A 21,503-nucleotide genomic window follows, 5' to 3' on the forward strand; every position below is an offset into this window, starting at 1 on the left:
TCTGATGATTAGTATAACAGAATTTCTCATTAGATCTTTCAGTCTACTATAGGTTTAATTGCTAGCCAATGCACTACACAGACCTGAAAACACTGAAACCTAACAATATGCATACAAGAGGTATCAGAGGTTTAGAGATGAGAAAATCAGTGGCAAACAGGGTAGTGAGGGATTGAGGTGGAAATGACAAAGGGACTAGAGTGAGAATAAGGAATAGGAAAAGAGGAGTAAAGTAACGGTATAAAATTCAGCAAGTTTATTAGATAGATGTCAATGGATACTGCCATCTCTCCTCCAAAACATGGCCATCTGAGTTCAAAGTAAACATTGTAATTTACAGAAAAAGGCTATATTTAGATGCTTGAATGCATTTCTTCATTGCCATGCAGGGACCTAATTCATTTGAGAAAAATAGGCAATTGTGCTAATTCATCTTGTATTACAGCAGGTAAATAATGAAAAGAACAAAGGTGGGATACAAGGCAGGGGTGATCAAATGACAAAGGTGTTGACAATGCAAGTCAAAAGCTGTGATAGTGGGAGAAGTGTTAAAATAAAATCTGGGTCCACAGAAGGTGGAAATGCTTCCAGTACTCTTTCAACTAATTAATATTAACAAAAAAGCTACTACACAACTTGCATTTGACATTGTGATATACTTCTATGCTATTGACTGGAATTTTGCAGAAGCATGCAAGCCACAAGATGGATAGGTATCCACTTTGACAGGAGAGTGAAGCAGAGTCAACAGTACAACTCATTATTAAAGGCTGCAACACTCTTAAAACAGGTAAAAGCATCAAAAGTAAACAAGTACACAAAAGATGTCGGTATTCATATACAGTTAGGGTTAATCACTTTCATATCACTGGTAAAGAGATAATTAATTCAAAAATATTTGTTGATAACTTAGCAATATATTTATCCATTTCAAAACAAAACATTAATAATACTTACAAATGTTTTGGATGTCCATTTATAGTTCTTATTTCCCTTTGGTTCTAGAAAGTGAAAAATATGGACACATCTTAAATGCGTTGAATGTTTTGATTATTAACTATTGTAATATACATTATTAATCAAACAAAACTATCAACTATAATATAATTTCCTGTATAATGTAGTATATACTGTGGTATTGCAGTCTATGAGCTGGAAGTTCTCAAATCCATTCCCACTCGTTACTTAATGACAAAGAAAGGCATCTGTAATACAGTCAAACAGTTTTTCCTGAGGAGAAAGCCAATAACACTTGGAAAGGTTGTAAATGACCTCCATTTCAAAGATACAAAATGTGGCAGATCTGTTATGTGATCTGAGTGGATGATATTTCTGTAATATAGCTCCTCACATTGTACACCTTCGGGAGCATACGTACCAGAGTGTTGTAAGTTCATGGCAGGTTATATAATTTATATTTATTGTAATACCATTGAGTAAATCTATTGAAATTATTATGTGTTTGATTTCTGGAATATACATTTGTAGTCAAGAACCCAAAATGCAATCCTGACAGCCCAATCACGTCCCACAGAATTTGACCAATCAGGTATTGGAGGTCACCAGTCATTCAACCTGTTCTTTCAACCAATTACATTCTAGGAACACATTTTTCTGGAATATGTTGATTGGCTGAGTAGCAAGACTATATTTCAAAAATGTGATATACTCCCCCATATTTCCCACATTGCTAATACCCAAACAGGTTTGTTGAAGGTTTGGTATACCGAATAATCTGAATGATGTCAAGTTGTATTCAGGATAATCTTTCCATTTAAAATTTATTGAACATACCATTGTAAGCTTCTAATAACATTTACTTCTGCAGATTTCTATTTAGAATAAACTTTCTTCTTCTTAAATTCACAAAGATACAACCCATAGTACAGGCCCCAAACTCATCCCAACTTGAATAGGAATTGAACTCCATGCTGTTGACATCAATCTGACCCACTCCTACCATCCACATAACTGAGACCCGAGACATCAGAGTTGCTGCAGATACAAACACTTTATGTGCACATTGTAGTTTGAAATTATAGATAAGTATTCTACAGACTTCAATTTCTTTCCATCAAATGGATAACCAATACTGTTCTTGCTGCCTGCTTATATCATATGTAGATTTACAAATTGATGCTAACCCAGAAGGAAAGAAAACATTAAAACTTGCAAATGACATATACTTGTCTGCCCAGTTTTGTAAGCCTCAAAATGGAGGTCCAGTACAACCACTTCCAAGTATTATTGGCCTTTTCATCTGGGAAAACTGATTGACTGTATTAAAAATGCACCTTCCTTGCCAATGAAATACTGAGTTGGAATTGATCTGAGAACTTCAAGCTCAGAGGCAAGGACACTACTTACCTTGCTACAAGACTTCCTACGGAATGAGCTAAACTATTTAAAATTAGAAGATGATATTTCTGCTTGGTTATGACATTTATTCCCATGATGGTAACACAATGTGAAAAAGTTACATGAAATGAGGTATGGAGGGGAAGGTAAAATTTCTCGTGGATGGCTAAATCTATATTATAATAAGAAATGCTACATTGGAATTCAGTAATTTAAGAACAAAATAGGATTTGTTAAAAAAATTGCTCATATTAGCAATTTTCATAAATGTAACTGAATTCTAATGTATTATTTAAATACTTATTATCAGAATCATTGGACTTACCTTTTTTTGCAATTCTAAATGTGATGGGTTGTGATATAATCTATTCTGTGCCTATAAATGTCTCTTTTATCTACAGTCTTATAAATCAGTCCTTTCTCATCTGAAATGCTTATTGGACCATGATTTAACTGATTAGGAATGGAGACAACACTATTATCATTGTGAAGGTAAAACACAATACCAAAATTTTGATATGAAATTAACGTATAAAATGAAATTAAACAGAAAAGATACAAATATTAAACTGAACTACATTTCTGAATTCAGAAGAGGAGTAAATGAAACCCTTATCCTTCAATCCTTACAAACTACAGACGCATTTCCAACCTTCCTTTCCTTTTTGAATTGGTATTGGTTTGTCCCAAATTCAGGCTCAGTTTTCCTGCAATGTCTAAATAATTCCAAAGTGGTTTCTGCCCTTGCACTATTCTGAAACAGCTCTTATCAAAGATACAAAGACATTTGACATGACTGTGATAAAGGTAAACTACCTGTCCTTATGCTTCCTGATCTTTCTGCAGGGTTGTACACTAAAATTCAAATGCTTTTAGTCAAATTCCAGACTTGTAAACATAGGTCACATGAAGACTATCACATCATCGTCATATGAGGATATGGTGCCTTGTTTCCGCTTCTTGGTAAAAGTGAAGGAATCTTGTAGGGCTATAGTGGTAGTTTCCTTACCTCTGAGCCAGGTTGCTTGGAGTCCAATCCCACCTGCTCCAAAAGTGTGTAATAAGAGGTTGACTAGGAAAGTATCTAGAAGGGGTCTTGTAGTACAGCAATAATATTCTTACCTCTGAGCCAGGAGGCCCAGATTTAAGTCTCACCTGTACCATCGCTGAATTGCTTGGAGGGGAACTTGCAGGTGGTTGTGTTCCCATGTATACGTTGCCCTTGTACTTCTAGATGGTGGGTTTGGAAAATGCTGTCTAAGAGCCACAGCGAATATCTGCAGTGCATCTTGTAGATCATACTCACTGCTGTTATTGAGCATCAGCTGTAGAGGGAATGAATATTTGTGGAAATGATGCCAACCAATGTGTTGCTTTGTGCTGGATAGTGTCATGCTTCTTGAGTGCTATTGAGTCCACACTCATCTAAACAAGTGGGGAGTATTCCATCACACTCCTGACTTGTACCTTGTAAACAGTTGACAGGCTTTAGGGATTCAGAAGGTGAGTTACATGTTGCAGAATTCCTAGCCTTCAATTTACTCTTATAGGTACAGTATTTAGAAGACAAATCAATTTCAGTTTTGCATCAACAGCAACTTCCCAGGATATTGGGAATTCTGTAACAGTAGTGTCAGTGAATATCAAGGGGTGGTCATTATATTCTCTATTATTGGAGAGGGTCATTGCCTGACACTTGTGTGTCATGAATTCTCCTGCCACTTGTCAGCCCAATCTTGGGTACAGCCTAGATCTTGCTGCATTTGGACATGGACTGCTTCAGTATCTGAAGAGTCGAAAATGGTACCAAACATTGTGCAATCATCAGCAAACATTCCTATTTCTGATCTTATGATGGAGGGAATGACATTAATGAAGCAGCTGAAGATGGTTGGGCTGAGAACACTACTATGAGGAACTCCTGTAGGGATGTCTTGGAGCTGAGATGACTAACATCCAGTCATCTAACCATCTTCCTATGTGCTAGGTATGGCTTCAGCCTGGAGAGAGATTCCACCCAATTCACACTGCTTCCAGTTTTGTTAGGGCACCTTGATGCCACACTTGGTCAAATGTGGCCTTGATGTCAAAGGCTATCACTCTTACCTCACCTCTGGAATTCAGCTCTTTTGTCAATATTTGAACCAATGCTATAATGAGGTCAGGAGCTGAGTAACCCTGACAGAATCCAAAATGGGCATCACTGAGCAGGTGCTACTTGATAGTGCTGTTAATGGCACCTTCCATCACTTTACTGATAGTATAGAGTAGACTGATGGGGCAGTAATTGGCTAGATTGGATTTGTCCTGCTTTTTGTGTACAGCACATACATGGGAAATTTCCCCCATTGTCAAGTAGATGCCAATATTGTAGATGCACTGGAATAGCTTGGCTCGGGATGCTGTAAGTTCTGGAACACAGGTCTTCCGTATTATTGCCAGAGCACGCAGCTTTTGCAGTATTCAATGCTTTCAGCCTTATATTGATATCACGTTGAATGAATTGAATTCACTGTGAACTGATGCCTTTGATGCTGAGACCTCTGGAGGACTTTGGCATCATTACCTCTGGTAATAATACCTCAAGGAGCTGTTATTGATCTGATTTTAATTTGATTCCTCATTGCTGTCACTATCTTATAATATTGGATACGTTCTGGGAAATATCAGGTAGATTTGTTGTCATCAATTCTTGTTGGTATATGTCTAGGCCAATGATAGCGTGTGGCGAAGGATACCCACATAATGCTTTAGGAAGAAGGAATATTTAATCTTGATGACCAGTAAATAGGTTTATTACATATTATTTCATAGTTGTCTCTGTTAGACTTCAAGCTGAAAGCAAGTGGAAGTTCACATTATAGCTATGAAACAGGCTGACACAGTGGTGCTAATGAGCAGAAAACAGCAAGTAAAAATGGTTTAGTGGTTTGCTCTTCCAAGGAATAGACTTTTATATTTTGATGAGCAGAACCTACTGCATATTGTCACTTAACCTATTGAGGTCCTAAATGCCATATAAAACAGGCTCCTTCTATTTCTCACAGGAACCACCTAGTTCCACTTCTATAATGATGCATAACTTTGTCCCTAACTATGCTATTTCACTGCAGATCTCTTCCACATCTTTGTTACCTTGTCTACGGCAGATCCAACTCCATAAACCCGAGGCTACCCAAACTCTGCTCCAAAGGTCCTAATTCACATTCACCCATCATCCCATTGCTCTTTGGCCTACACTAGCTCCTTATAAAACAACATCTTGATTTTAACATTTCCATCCTTGATTCCATATTTCCCAATGATTTTCTTCCCATCCCTACTTCCATTCAACCCCGTAATGCTCCAAGATATTTGCACTTCTTTTACTTTGGTGTTTTAAACATACCTGATTTAATTGCTGTGTCATTGGTAATGCCTTTAGTTGCCAGAACCTAAGCTTAGGAATCTAACATAATACCCCCGATACGATTCCTTGTCATATTTACTGCTGTGAAGCTGCATAGGAAGTATTGTTCTGTTGAAGGTGCTATACAAATATAAATTGTTGTTGTTGAAGTAATCAAAGTGGGAATAAACCCTGTTAATTCTGGTCTCATAGAACTGCTTAACGACAAACTTGTTACCTAAAACAGTCAAGGTCACTCTCATCTTTAAAATAACTTTAAAACTGTCCAGAACTTTTGATCAAAATTAAAAATTCTATCAGACGAAAATGGAACCCACACATTCCTTCGTCCATTCTTTATGAGTGATCTTCTGTTGGAAGATCCTTCAGAAACGACTAGTGAAGTGACTTGAAGAAGGAGACACACAGAGAATGGATCAGAAGCTAGGCCTTCTGATTTAGCAGTGCCTGCCATATTGCCTCAAATAAATAGTTTCAATGTCCCCATGCATCTTTGGAACACAATGGATGGATTGTAATTGTATAATGTGAGTAAAAGAATTGGGTAAATGCGCACGGTGACAAGAAGGTTGTGTGATGGTTGGGTGGGGTCACAGGCTGGCAGATGAGTTGGTGGGTTAGGATGTTGGGGAGGTGGGTAAAGTGAATAGAGAGGCAGGCAAGTGAGTTGGCTGAGGTGGGTCGGGTGGCAGATGGGAAGATGGATTGAAGGCTGGTCAGGACAGGTTGGGTCGGGGAAGGTGGTTGGAACTGGAGGCCATAGTGCTTAGGTTAGGGATGTAGTTGTCAAGGAGGTGGGGTCAAGTGGGGAATCAGGGTTCATTGTGAATAATTGGATGGCAGTTGTAGAGTTGCTGAGGAGTTAGATGGAAACTTTTTTGTCTACCTTTTCCATGTGTAATTATTCTTGTAAGCAGGTTGAAACTGTCTGAAGTACCCGACTCTAACTTAAGGGTTGGAGACTTTTTGAGAAGGTACTAGGGGAGAAAGGGAATTTCACATTGGAAGTACAGATTTCCTGTACAATTTGCATGAATCCTGATGGGATTTCTGAGGGGATCCCCCGTGCATCTCCTTCCAGAGACTGGAAGATCTGTGTCCTTGTCTTTGTATGGTCTTAAATCATTGAGCAATATCTATTTAGATTATTATTTGTGATCACTTTGCAACTTTGGATCATTCTTAAATATCTAGAATCATTGCACTCAAAGCAATTGAAACAGAATCTAAAACATTTTTTGCAAATGCCATTCAAATGGTCCATATACACAGATTTATCTCGACGGTTGAAGGATTATCACAGTCTCCATGCTTAACATGTTTGCATCTTGCGGAACACTTATGCTCATTACTTTGTCTAGTCACTTGATTCCCAAGACTGTCCTAAGAAGAGGAAATGAATTTCTTCAAGGGGCTTGATATGGCATTGAGATAATGCCAGAAGGCCCAACTCAGAGGGTTGCCCTACTCGAAGTCTGACCAAAGAAAATGTTCAAAGAAAGAGACCTTGGAGCGCAGGTTCATAACTCCTTGAAAGTGGAGTCACAGGTAGATAGGATAGTGAAGAAGGTGTTTGGTATGCTTTCCTTTATTGGTCAGAGTATTGAGTACAGGAGTTGGGAGGTCATGTTGCGACTGTACAGGACATTGGTTAGGCCACTGTTGGAATATTGTGTGCAATTCTGGTCTCCTTCCTATTGGAAAGATGTTGTGGAACTTTAAAGGGTTCAGAAAAGATTTACAAGAACGTTGCCAGGGTTGGAGGATTTGAGCTACAGGGAGAGGCTGAACAGGCTGGGGCTGTTTTCCCTGGAGTGTCAGAAGCTGAGGGGTGACCTTATGGAGGTTTACAAAATTATGAGGGGCATGGATAGGATAAATAGGCAAAGTCTGTTCCCTGGGGTCGTGGAGTCCAGAACTAGAGGGCAGAGGTTTAGGGTGAGAGGGGAATGCTGTACATCTCTATGACTCTTTGACAATCTCAGGGCTTCCACAAATATCTGCTATATTTCCTTGGGAAACATGCCAATTGTGAACCAATAGGAATGATGGCTATGAAAGAATGATAAAGGAGTTGGCAAGATTAGCAATTTGTTTGACATCAATTCACCACCACGTCTACTGGTGAAAACTGACTTCCTCACTTTGGGAGAGTCTGTTAGGCTAAGGTTGAGGCTCATATGTGATTGGCAAACTGATAGCTAACTCTAACATCTCATCTAAACCCACTATTAGCATAGAAGAATAATCTTGAACCTTTTAGTTCTGAAAAAGAATCCTTTCTGAAATGAGGCTGTAATGTCAAATATTTAGAGGGAAAGGAAAAGAAAGAGAAGGATCTTTGTCTCCAATATTAATGGGGAGGGTAGAAACAGAGACAGCAATGTGAAGGTCCTGCTGAATGTTATGGCTGGATCCCACATTTGAATGATTTACTTCTATTACTAGATATGTGGTTGTCCAAATTACCATGGCCGGCCAGCTGCCACAGGGAAACTAACAGTCAGGGACCCTCAGGATCTGGGAGAATGAGAGAGGCCACAAATGTGAATTAGTTGTGTTGAGGGGAAGTTACTGAGAGGCTTATTGAGGGAAGGAGAGAGAAAGCTGAAGGGAAGAGAAAAGTGGATGGTTGGGGCTTAGAGTGGAGGTGCCTGTGATCATGGCATGGAATGGCCAGTGCTATAAGTGGATGGGGATGGAGGCAGAAGGAGAGATCTGAGACTGCAGCTAAATGGAAGCCCACAGCATCCTTGAACAGCCTGAAGGAGTTGCTTCTGTTCTTCTGACTCGCAAAGATTGCTGTTCAAAATACTGAACCTCTCCAGTGGGCAGCTGCCAACACCCTTTTATAGCCAGATATCCCAAACATTGGGAATATGAGCCATGCTCCGAATTAGAGTCATAGAGAGGTACAGCATGGAAACAGAGCCTGTGGTCCAACTTGTCCATGCCGACCAGATATCCTAGCCTAATCTCATCCCATTTGCCAGCACTTGGCCCATATCCCTCCAAACCCTTCCTATTCATATACCCATCCAGATGCATTTTAAATGCTGTAATTGTACCAGCCTCCACTATTTCCTGTGGCAGCTCATTCCATACACACACCACCCTCTGCATGAAAACATTGTCCCTTAGGTCCCTTTTAAATCTTTCCTCTCTCACCTAAAACCTATGCCCTCTAGTTTTGGATTGCCTCACCTGAGGAAAAAGACCTTGTCTATTTACCCTATCCATGCCCCTCATGACTTTATAAACTTCTTTAGGGTCACCCCTCAGCCTCCAACGTTCCAGGGGAAACAGCCCCAGTCTATTCAGCCTCACCCTATAGCTCAAACCCTCCAATCTTAGCACCATCCTTGTAAATATTTTCTGAACCCTTTCAAGTTTCACAACATCCTTTATAATCGCAGGGAGTCCAGAACTGAACACAATGATTCAAAAATGTCTTAATCAATGTCCTGCGCTCTGTAACATGACCTCCCAACTCCTATACTCAGTGCTCTGACCAATAAAGGAAAGCATACTAAATGCCTTATTCATTATCCTACCTACCTGTGACTCTACTTTTATGGAAATATGAACCTGCACTTTGTTCAGCAACACTCCCCCAGGACCTTACCATTAATTGTATAAATCCTGCTCTGATTTGCCTTCCCAAAATGCCACTCATTTTAATTTGTAATTGAGGTTTCCATCTCTCCAAGGCAGGACATTCACACAACTTGCTGCTCTAAAACTGGTACAGGTTAGGTCTGGGAACGGATTCAACTTTATCAGAGAAGTGAATCCTACTCTAGTCTTCCTCAATCATCATGGATGGGTTAATCTTGAGGCTGTGTCACTATCAGATGGTAGCAATGAAGAAGTTGATTTGAACAAATCATTGATGGACAGTTCTTGCAGTGATGTGAAGGCCTCTCTCTGCTGTTCTATTTCATTGATCATGATCCTCAACACACACTTGTTGTCAAGTGCTCCTTCTGATTGGTCAAGGTTTCTGAACATTGTTTCTAACAAGTTAATAGTTGGATGACAATCCTTATCTGCAAACAGCAGTTGTTGTGGTGATGCTGGGGACCTGATTCTGGCTGCTGAAGAGAACCATCTAGCACCTCCTCACAGGCACTGTTTGTTCTTCAGAAGCCATTCACAATTTGAAAATCTGTGGCAGGCATGACTACTGCAGAATATATTATTCACAGCAGCCATCGGGGAAACATGCAGATATGATCAGCAAGACCTTAGTATGGTCACAGGCTACTTGCACTTTAATGAAGTGGAACAAGTTACTGCTTACAAATATTTCCAGCTGCTGATGCCCTTGTAGTGACATGTAGAAATGCAGTCCTCCATTTCTTGAACTTGTGGGATACTGACTTTGGAGCCAAAGTCCACTGCCTTCTGTATCTGTGACTCCACATTTGTGGAGAAGTCCAAATAATTCCCCACCTGAGCAAAGAGCGTATTGGTGACAGAAATAATGTACTTTGTGGTGGGCGGATGATTTCCTGATGCCCTGGAGATCTGCAGCAGACTGCTGGAAAGTGCCAACCTCTTCAAAAATGAATGCAATTGAGTGCAATGAGCATGTGATGAGGATAGTTTTGATTGCATCAAAAGGTCTTTATCTAAGAGAATATAGCTGTTTCTAATCATTTCTCTGGACATTTGCAGTCTTTGCCTGCACTGCTTCTTGGTTGTTGAGAAAGCCCCTCAGAGATTGTACTGCTTCATTCCTTTCTGCTGTTCTCTGTGGCGACTCTGCTACCTCCTGGCTCTGACCACACATTTCAACCATGCAAGTCTCCTCTCAACTGTGTATGGGAAGGTGTTGTACCCATGTTTTTATGTTTTCTTCTTTCAGAACACACTCTTCACCAAGTAAACCTGGCACTCCAGCCAGTCTCCTACTTGGCTGCCCAAAGCAAAAAATAATCTAATGAAGCACACAGATCTGTTCATCTGCTTTCACAAACGTTCGACCTTCCTTGTGGTCTGCCATCAATCTCGAGCTCTGAAGTATAGCGGCTGTGTTTAACATGTTGCTTTGCAGTGCTCTGCACAAGAGGTACACAACAGGGGCACATACCTTTCATGAGGTCTTCAGAAACATTTAAACTTGCATTGTAATTTCATGATTACTGTGCTATGAGCGAAAATTGGATCATCTGCAAAAATGGTGTTGACCGATAATGGAGGGGGGGGGTGGGGGGGGGGGGGGGGGGCTTCCCAGATCAGGAGTGTTTATGACTCAGTCAAAATCCTGCCTTATCTTCCTATATTTACCTTAGATAAAATTTACACACAAGCTAAATTGCATTCATGAAATCAATTTATATTGATAAAAGTTTTAGTGCCCTACACATTTCAACTGGATCCAGCACAATGTAATTTTTTTCAGGCAAAAAAAAAGATTAAATGCTTTGCATTAGCTGAATTACTTGATAAAAGCTTTTATTTTGGATTGGTTTAAGAGCACTTGGAAGAAGGCATGACATGGAACAAGGATGCAACAATGACCAGGTGATAATTTGGATTTAAAAAATCTAAAAACAAGCAATTGATAATAACTGAGTAAGTTTGCAGAGGAGGTGTGAAAAACATTTCTTGACAAGCATCAGACGTTTCAACAAAGCTGTAGTTTGCTGCAGGAAGTGATGTAAGCAATGATAATACACTATATGAAATCCTTTCAGCCTTAATCAGCCAGACAGCCGAAAGCTTATTATATCTGAAAGGGAACAATGTAAGCATGGAGTTTGGCTCGACTAAAGTGTCTATTTAATGGCACTATGTCAAAGCCTCTCACTTCACAATTACTGATTATAAAATGAGACTCCCTGCATGATTATTCATTGCTCAATATAGATACTCTGCCATACAGTGCACTTGTAAGACAGAATGTGATTAAATGAAAGTGAAATGAGAGTCCCTCCTGGTAATGCACTAACCAAGGTGAACAGAATCTGAATTAACAAAAGAGGTCCTAAATGAGGAGTGATTTTAGATGAGATTACTTACAGCCTGGAAACAGGCCCTTCGGCCCAACAAGTCCACACCGACCCGCTGAAGCGCAACCCACCCATACCCCTACATTTACCCTTCACCTAACACTACGGGCAATTTAGCGTGGTCAATTCACCTAACCTGCACATCTTTGGACTGTGGCAGGAAACTCACACAGACACGGGGAGAATGTGCAAACTCCACACAGTCACCTGAGGCGGGAATTGAACCCGGGTCTCTAGCACTGTGAGACAACAGTGCTAACCACTGTGCCACTGTGCTGCCAATAGTATAAAATGAACAATAACATTTCTTTGCTCATAATTTGCATATATTGTGCATCTTTCTCAACAATCTTCATCAAAATCAACAATACTTGTCCTGTCTGTGCTGACTTAATTTGTTGCTGATAACTTGGAAATTCATCCTGGACAACAGCGTACACTCAAGGATTCCACTTCCTAATTGTGATCTGAGTAGTTTCTGATTGAAAGTGTCTGAATGGACTTTGCATGTAACAATATTTAGTCTGACTTGTAAGTTCCTTGTACGTGAATAATTTACCAAATTTTGGCCTCAATTTTAACTCTGTGCACTTGTGATGGCTAAGAAACTGTCAAGTGAGAGGTTCACACGTTAAGTTGGAATCTGCTTCCACCTATCACATTTCCGGCCACTGTAATAGTAGCAGTGCTGATTTAGATACCTTCTATAAATATACAGCTGCTAAAATTGTGGCCAATGAGACTATTATCATCACAACTTAATATTAACAACAACCTAGGGGATATTTTGCACAACCTTTGTGGGAAAATTCAAATGTAAGAAGATAGCGATGTAAGTTTCAAAATCGTTCTTCTGTTTGAGCTGCTTGGGTATGAAGAGGTTCAGTAGTTGCTGTCTGCATATGAGAACCCTGTCTCCATTGACTATCAAAAACCATTCCCACTGACAGCCTCTTGTTGCCAGATTTTCATTTCCACCCACCGGCCAGATAGTGGAGGTTGGCAGGAACTTCACATCCCTGATCTGTCTGGTTGCATTGCCTGCTATCAGGCTCCTGAGCAAGCTCAAGCATGTGGGCAAAATCCGAGCCTCATAGGTGAGTTGCTTATGAAGGATAAATGTTTCAAATACAGATGACCTTGGAATATTAAGTCAGCAAGTGTCAGTACCTCTATATAAAAGATGAAGTATTTGAATAAGTGTAACAAAAATATCATGGCCAGATATAAATTGAAAATATTAATGTTTACAATGGAAATGCATCCAGTTTGATATTCAAAATGATACAGGCAAGGAATTCATATTGCCCACTCCATCAGGAGCTGAGAAAAATAGTACTTCATTCATTACAGATTGAATTAACATAATGTATATCTTGATAATTTGAGATTAATTGTAGGATGAGACAAAGGGTATCACATTATAACTTTATAAATCACTGGTTAGACCTCAGCTGCAGAATCCAGTTTGTGTCCAGTTCTGAGCACCACAGTTTAGGACTGTTTATGTGCCTTGGAGAACAGGCAGGGTTTTGTTTACTAGAATGATTGCAGAAATTATTGCAGGGAGAAATGGGAGAAGCAGCCTCATCCCTCTCCAGAGCAGGAACAGCTCATGAGAGACTTGGTAGAGGTGTTCAAAATTATGAATACTTGATACAGTAGATATCGAGATACTGTCTCTGCTAGCATGGGGTTTAATAACTAGACAGCACAGAACAATGATCACGAACAAACGAAGCTGAAGTAGATGAGAGGAAAGGTTCTTTGCAATGCGTCAATGCAAACTAGAAAGTGCTGGGTGAAAGGGTGGTAAAAGCTGACTCAACAGTAACTTTCAAAAAGGACTTGGATATAAATACGAATGGGAAACTTTTGTAGGACAATGGGAAAAGGACAGGACAGTAAGATTAAATTGATTAAACTCTTTCAACAAACGAACACTGACATGATGGGCCAAATAACTGCCTTCTGAACTATAGAATTCTAGGATTCAATTATTCAACTTAATAAATTAATAGTAATGTGAATATATTTTCAAAATGTTGTCACAGCCAACTGGTGAAACAAGTGTAATTTTATGTGATCTATTTTTCCTCAAAATTATATGAGGTTTACATAACGGAGGTTTTATTTAAATAAATCTGAGCTCCACTATTATTCAGATAAAGAAAGAGTGAAGTGCTATTTCATATAATAATCCACATCAAAATGAATCCATTAACATTTCAATTTTCTGTGCAGTGTGCCTGATGTGAAGATATTTTTAATCAGATAATTATACTTGAAAGCGAAATATTCTAGAAAATCAAAGAGAGAGCTGGAATCACAGTCGACATATGTCATGGCTTTTCTTTTACACAGCACAATGACAAAATGGAATCACAGATCATGTTTTAAGTGACAATGCTGAAATTAAACCCTGAAAGAACTTATTACACAAGAATACAGATGTTATTGCTGGCGACAGTAAGCAAATAAGTTAAGTAGGTAAAACTCAATCCATTTTTCTCAGAATGGAGAGAAAACTCACTCCCAATTGTTACTAAATCAAGATGAAGTTATAAATGAACAAAAAGAAAAAAATAGCCATGTCGATGAGATCTAACTCTGCTCCCATCAGTGCAGCTTTGTGTACCATCCTCCTTAATCACAAATAAAATTAGCTCCGTGAGAAGATTTTAAAAAACAAACAAAACAGTGATAAATATCAGAAAAAAATCTAAGTAACTCCTTCCTATAAGAATCAGTGAAGGTCAAGAGGTTGTCTGTATCTACAATACAACACTGCAAAATTAATAAACTACACTCAATGTAGTTAGCAATGAAGAAACATGTCATATTCAAAAGGCAAAAGGACAATTTTAACTCCCTTTGAAACCTGATAGTGATCAGGCTGTTAAATTGTGGTTGGTGACTGACCCAATGCACTTCCTCCCTGATCTAGTATTACGCCTTGAGCTAATATTATTCCCTGCGCCAGTACTACTTCCTGGGTGAGTATTACACCCTGGGTTAGTATTACTCCTTGTGCTAGTATCATTCCCTGAGATAGTATTACACTCTGAGTGAGTATTACATCCTGAGCTAGAATTACTCCCTGAGCTGGTATTACACCCTGAGCAAGAATTACTCTCTGCAATAGTATTACTGCCTGAGCTAGTAGTACTCCCTGAGCTAGTATTACTCCCTTAGCTAGTATTACTCCCTGCACTGGTATTACTCCTAGTATTACTCCCTGAGCTCGTATTACTCCCTGAGCTAGTATTACTCCTAGTATTATTACCTGAACTAGTATTACACCCTGAGCTAGTATTACTCCCTGCATTGGTATTACTTCCTGAGCTAGTACTAAACCCTTAGCTAGTATTACTCCCTGAGCTAGTATGACACCCTGAGCTAGCTGATTGAAATTTAAAATGACAATGGCACCAAAGTCAACAGGTGCTTTTCAAATAGGACTGTCGCATTCTCAGAGTTGGGGAACAATGGTTTCTCCATAAACCCAAAGCTTTCAGGAGTTAGATTCCTCATCAGAAATGGCTCATTGTAATTTTTAAAAAATATTCAAGCATCTAGTGAAGAAGCAAAACATGGTCATTGCAGCCATGACCTCCTCTTCTGACTAGAACTGACCCAGGGACTCTTTGGAGTCACCTTCTGCAGAAAACAATTGTCTTGTTTCTGAGCCACATGATTTGAACATTTAGGCAGCTAATTTTCATTAACCTCTGAGCTGGCTGATAAAATTTGCAAAGCATCCATGCGACCATGTTCTGAATTAACTTCTGAGTAGTCAACATCTCCTCTCGGGGTGAAAGTCAGCCCAACTGCACCTATCATGGTCACAGGCATTGTACATATTGTATTTGTTACTTAGCAGTTGGCAAATTTAACTTAGCTCATTGAAAGTAACATTTGTGTTATATAAGAGCCAAACTCTGACCATCTCCATTAAGAGCGAATCTAATCATTCTCACTTAAAATTGAATGACATTTTTGTTCAATCTCCCTTATTGATATCCTTGGGGGTTGCCATTGAGCAGAAAATGTATTGAACCAGTCACATAAATACTGTGGCTGAAAACGAAAGTCAGGATCGAGGAACTCTATGGTGGTCAGTTAACCTCCTGACTCCCCAAAGCCTGTCCATCATTTACAAGGCACATATCAGAAGGGTGATGGAATACTCTCTACTTATCTGAATGAGTGCAGTTCCGAAAACATTCAAGGAGCTTAACACATCCAAAACAAAGCAGTCTGTTTAACTCATGCCCTAACTAACACTTTAAAATTCACTCAATCCACTACTGATGCATGGTAGCAGCATTTGTACCAACTACTAGACGTACAGCAGAAAGACACCGATACTCTTTCAACAGGGCCTTCCAAACCCATGACCATTTACAAGGATAAGGTTGGCAGATGTATGAGAACACCATTAGCTGAAAATTTCCTCCAAGCTACATGACATCCTGATCTGGAACTATATCACTGTTCCTTCAGTGTGGTTGGGCCAACTCTGGAACTTCCTATAATAGTGCTACTTCACTGTACAGGCGGTCTGGATGTTTCTTTCTGGTTCTTATTTAAAATTGTAAAGTGAGAAAGTGCCATCATGTTGAAGTGGCAACTCCATCAACCACAGTTTAAAGAGCCATCCTACCACCCACAGATTCTTAACAATGTAGAAAGCTTCTACTATCGCCATTGTTTTGGGCAGAGTGGATTACCCTTCACATTCACATTTCTCCTGTCGTTTGGATATAAACCACTTTATGGATCTCAAGTGTGGTCCATAAAAATCAATTAATTTTCAATACAAATCATACCTTAAGGAATGGTTCATTAGTTCTTGACTAGATTGCTATATTGAATGAACAACAATAAAGAGGAACAGTGCGGTCGATAATTCTGTTACCACTTTGGCAGTGACATTGGTTTTTTTATATATTGCCAGACATGACTTCATTGTGAAATTGTCTCTTAGTGAAATCTGTACCAGATATAATATATTCACCAGAATTCTCCATTACAAAATACAATCACAGTTTAGAGATTCATATAAGCTGCTCCACCTGGGACCACTTCATTTCAAACAGATGTAACAAGTAGAATTTTTTCAAATAGAGCTCTTAGCATAAATCTAGTTTTCAGTTGTCAGTATCAGATCAACAGGAGTAATTGCTACAGAACCAGTTCTGGATAGCTGCTAAATCCAAAGACTGGGGACATTGCACCATAAAGATCTTTTTTTTTATATAAAGGTAACTTGTTCTGAATGAAGTAAGCAGGAATGAAATATGTTTATATTGGAACTACTTTGTACATTGAGGGTTACATTTAATAATATAATTGAATAAGAATGTGTGATTGGAAATGTTAGGAACATTTTTATTTTGTTGCAGCAGCAGCAATTGCTTTTGTAAATCAGCTTGATGGAGCACCAGCATCACATAATTTCCGACTCATTGGCTTTGATGCATAATATAGAGGGTACGGAGCAATCCAACTGAGAAACACACAGTCAAATTACATTGGCTCAGGTTTTGCGCAGCAGGACATCTCTTGGCGTAGTTAGACATGTTCATGCACATTTAGCTTTGACATTTTATTCCCCAAAAAAGTTTTCTGGAATTTGTAGCTCATAGCACTGAGGGCAGCATGCTCTTTGGGACCTGGGTGAGTAATGAAACAGTGCATTTCCTTAACCAGCGAGGGTGAAGGAGTAAGAAACAAACAGTGGAACGGACTGAAAGATGGTGATTTGGAATGGGTAAAATTACTGTCAAATCAGATTCAAAAGAGAAACATAAGGAAGAAAAGAAAGATTTAGAATAATCATGAGAAACAAGAGACAAAATGAGAAGATAATTACACATTGACAATAATAATTCAGAACCTGAAGGAAGAGATTCAATACTGTCAATTATAATTTTCATTAAATTAAAATGTGATTAGATTAGATTACTTACAGTGTGGAAACAGGCCCTTCGGCCCAACAAGTCCACACCGACCCGCCGAAGCACAACCCACCCATTCCCCTACATTTACCCCTTTACCTAACATCACGGGCAATTTAGCATGGCCAATTCACCTGACCTGCACATCTTTGTGACTGTGGGAGGAAACCGAAGCACCCGGAGGAAACCCACACAGACACTGGGAGAATGTGCAAACTCCACACAGTCAGTCGCCTGAGTCGGGAATTGAACCCAAGTCTCTGGCGCTGTGAGGCAGCAGTGCTAACCACTGTGCCACCGTGCCACCCACAAAGGCATCTACACCTGTTATTGCTGCACTTAACTTTTTTTGGTGAGTGTAATGGGTGATTAGTGGGCAAATGGGATGTGGTTAAGTTGGATGGCTGGTTTGCCGTGCAGAGAGATGCCAACAGCATGGGTCCAATTTCCACACCAGCTGAAGTTACTATGAAGGTTCTGCCTTCTCATTTGTGCCCCTTACCTGAGCCATGAGGACCCTCAGCAGGTTAAACCACCATCAGTTGTCTCTCTGTAATGAGAGCGTCATTCTCTGGAACTATGGCAATTTTACCTTTAATATACAAATACAACAACAAATGCAATGGAATGAGAATGACTGCCTTTGACATCAAGACAGCATTGAGGAGTATGGAATCAAGGAGCCCTGGCAAATCTGGAATCAGTGGGAATGAGGGGGAAATCTATCCACTGGTTGGGGTCATAGTTGGTGCAAAGGAAGATGGTTGTGGTTGTTGAAGATCAATTATCTCAGCCCTAGGGCATCACTACAGGAGCTTTTAATTAGTGTACTGTGCTCAACCACTTTCAGCTCCTTCATTAATTACCTTCACTCCACCATGAGGTCAAAATAGTAATGTGTCATTTTAATTGCACAATGATCAATAGCATTCACAGCTTCTCAGATGGTGAAGCAGTGTATGTCAAATGCTGCATGACCGTGACAATATCCAAGTTTAACTGACAAGTGACAAGTAAAAAGTAACATTGTGACACTCAAATGCCAGATAATGACTGTATCCAACAAAGGAGAAACTAATTGAGTCCTCCTTTCAATGCCCTATCATTGAGTTCCTCACTATCAGCATCCTGATGGTCACCACTGACCAAAAACTTAACTGGACCAGCTAAATAAATACTTTAGCTTCAACAACAGGTAGAAGCTCCAACATTCACAAAGTTCAACACCATCTAGGGCAGAGCAAAACTCTGATTGGTACCATAACCACCACCTTAAACATTCACTCCCTCCTCTTCTAATGCACAGTGGCAACAGTGTGTGCTATTAAAACATGCACTTCAGGAACACACCAAGGCTCCTTCAACAAGCTGTATTACTCTATGACTCTATAACACCTTCCAAACTTACAATAAGTACCAGCTAGGGGACTAACAGTGGCAGATGTATCAGAACATCATCATCTGCAAGCTTCCTTGATCAAGATCTTGAGAGTGCTGTCTTCACAACACTATGGGTATCCTTAGAGCAGATGGATTGTAAATATTGAAGAAGACAGCTACTACAATCTTCTCAAAGGCAATTAGGGATAAACTACAAATATTGATCTTCCCAATGATAATAAGATTTCACAAAAGAATTTTAAAAATGGAAAAAATAAGATACTGTTTTCACTAACCGTGGAGTGATTTAATTAGCCGGCAACTAAAACTCATAGCATTCACAAATCATGTACATCCTTCACTAGCAGCTGCTGGCTGATTTGTCCTTTATTTTGAGTGGAGCAAACACCTATTATTTCAGTAAGTTCTCGGCTATTAAAATTCTGAGAGGGCTTTTACTTATACTTGTGCTTCGTTGACACCTGCTGGTTTGTCCTTAAGAGCCTGACTATGAGTTTGACAGTGATGTTTCCTATAATCAAATTGCCTTTGGCTATCCTGGACTCAATTTTGTCAATAGCCAGCATTCCTGTCATTGTAACCAGAACTGAATGCTGCTTCTACTTTCTCTCTTTTTGCCTTTCCCATGTGTTTACATAGAATTATAGAAATTTGGAGCTGGAGTAGAAAATTTGGACCTTGAAGCCAGCTCTGCCATTCAATATCATCATCCTCTATCTCAGCATCATATTCCCATTTTATCTCCATAAACCTTAATGCCTTTAATATCTAAGATTTTATCAATTACTTTCTTGTACATACTTAGTGACCTGGCCTCCACAGCCTACTGTGGTAATGAATTCCATTGGTTGACCACCCTCTAAATGAAGACACACTTCCTTATCTCAGCCCAAAATGGCAGACCCCATATCCCAGAACAGGATTGCCTGGTTCTTGACTCCACAACCGCCAGGAAACATCCACCTTGTCTCTAGTCTGTCTAGCCTTGTTAGAATATTATACATTTTAATCAGATCCCCTCATTCTTCTAAACTGTAATCAATAAAGACCCAACTGAACCAAGACAATGATCCATTTATTTCTACTTTCTTTTCTTATCTGTCAGCAATTCCCAATCCCATGTTATCCTCAATCTTGTGGGCATTAATTCTGCTCAATAGCCTCTTATGTGTGAGACTTTATCAAAAGCCTTCTGAAAATCAAAGTACACCATCTCCCTTGGATCTCCCTTAACCCATATGACTAGTTACATCACTAAAAAAAAATCTGTAGTTAAGTTAAGCATGATTCACCTTTCATAAACCCATGCTAACTTTTGTATAATCTCGTTAATACTTTCCAAATGTTCTGTTATAGCATTTACCTCAACACTGATGTTCAGCTAATTGCTCTGTAATTCTCTTTTTCTCCTCTACCTCCTTTTTAAAATAGTGCAATATATTTACCACTGTCCAAACTGTCAGAACTATGGCTCCAGAGGCTATACAATTTTGCAAGATAACCATCAATTCATCTGATATTTTAAGATTGTTAGGCTCTGAGGATTGTCACCTTTTAACCCCTATTAATTTCTCAAGCACCATTTTGTTGCTAATACTGGTTTCCTTTAATTCTCCCTTCTCATTAGTCCCTTGATTCCCTAACATTTTTGGGAAATTATTTGTGCCCTCTTTTGTGAAGACGAAATGAAAATATGTATTCAATTCTTCTGCAATCCCTATGTTATTCATTATAATTTACCCCATTTACGATTATAAGGAATCTACATTTGTCTTTATTAATCCTTTTCTCTTTTTATGCTTGTAGAAGCTTTTACAGTCATTTTTTATGTTCCTGCGAGTTTGCTTTCATACTCTACTTTCCCCATTTGATCAATCTTTATGTCTTCTTTTGCTGAACTCTACATAACTCCATCTGCTGCTTTTTCTGGCCTTTTTTTTATGTGTCCCCTCTTTGGATCTAATATTGTCCCTAATTTCCCCATTATTACCATTCTTAGTGCCAGCAGTGTGTGTGTAAAACATCTTAATTTATTACTGTGGACAACACAGAATCTACAGGCAGCCTATTAAAGAGTATCCTGGACAAACAGGGAGGCTCCACCTCATAGACATAAGTTTATGTCCAACTCTATTGTCAATTACATAAGCCTTGAGAGCACAAATGCAGCATGTTGCAATTTAATTTCAAAATTAAACATCACTTCTAAATATTTCACATTACACTGGTTTCACCTTATTTGCTTGTACATTATATTAGTCGGGCAGTTAAATACCTCGTAGTTGGTCACACCTCGTAGTTGGCACAGATTGATGGTTATAAGGAAATTAAAGCCAATTCCTTTACCATGTATGA

The 21,503-nt window shown here is 39.2% G+C and overlaps 1 protein-coding gene across 1 annotated transcript in view; it reads right to left on the reverse strand.

Moving 5' to 3' along the window:
- LOC122548331 (cytokine-dependent hematopoietic cell linker-like) overlaps nt 1-21,503 on the reverse strand; it is a 175,258-nt gene that overhangs the window by 78,096 nt on the left and 75,659 nt on the right. The window contains exon 5 of the mRNA XM_087986506.1: nt 958-1,001. Coding sequence (XP_087842632.1) covers nt 958-1,001 — 44 coding nt within the window. The remainder of the gene's footprint in view (nt 1-957; nt 1,002-21,503) is intronic.

Source organism: Chiloscyllium plagiosum, unplaced genomic scaffold, assembly GCF_037043375.1.
Source record: "Chiloscyllium plagiosum isolate Xiang-an unplaced genomic scaffold, Cpla_swu_hap1 HiC_scaffold_1, whole genome shotgun sequence".
In the NCBI taxonomy this organism is placed as follows: Eukaryota; Metazoa; Chordata; class Chondrichthyes; order Orectolobiformes; family Hemiscylliidae; genus Chiloscyllium; species Chiloscyllium plagiosum.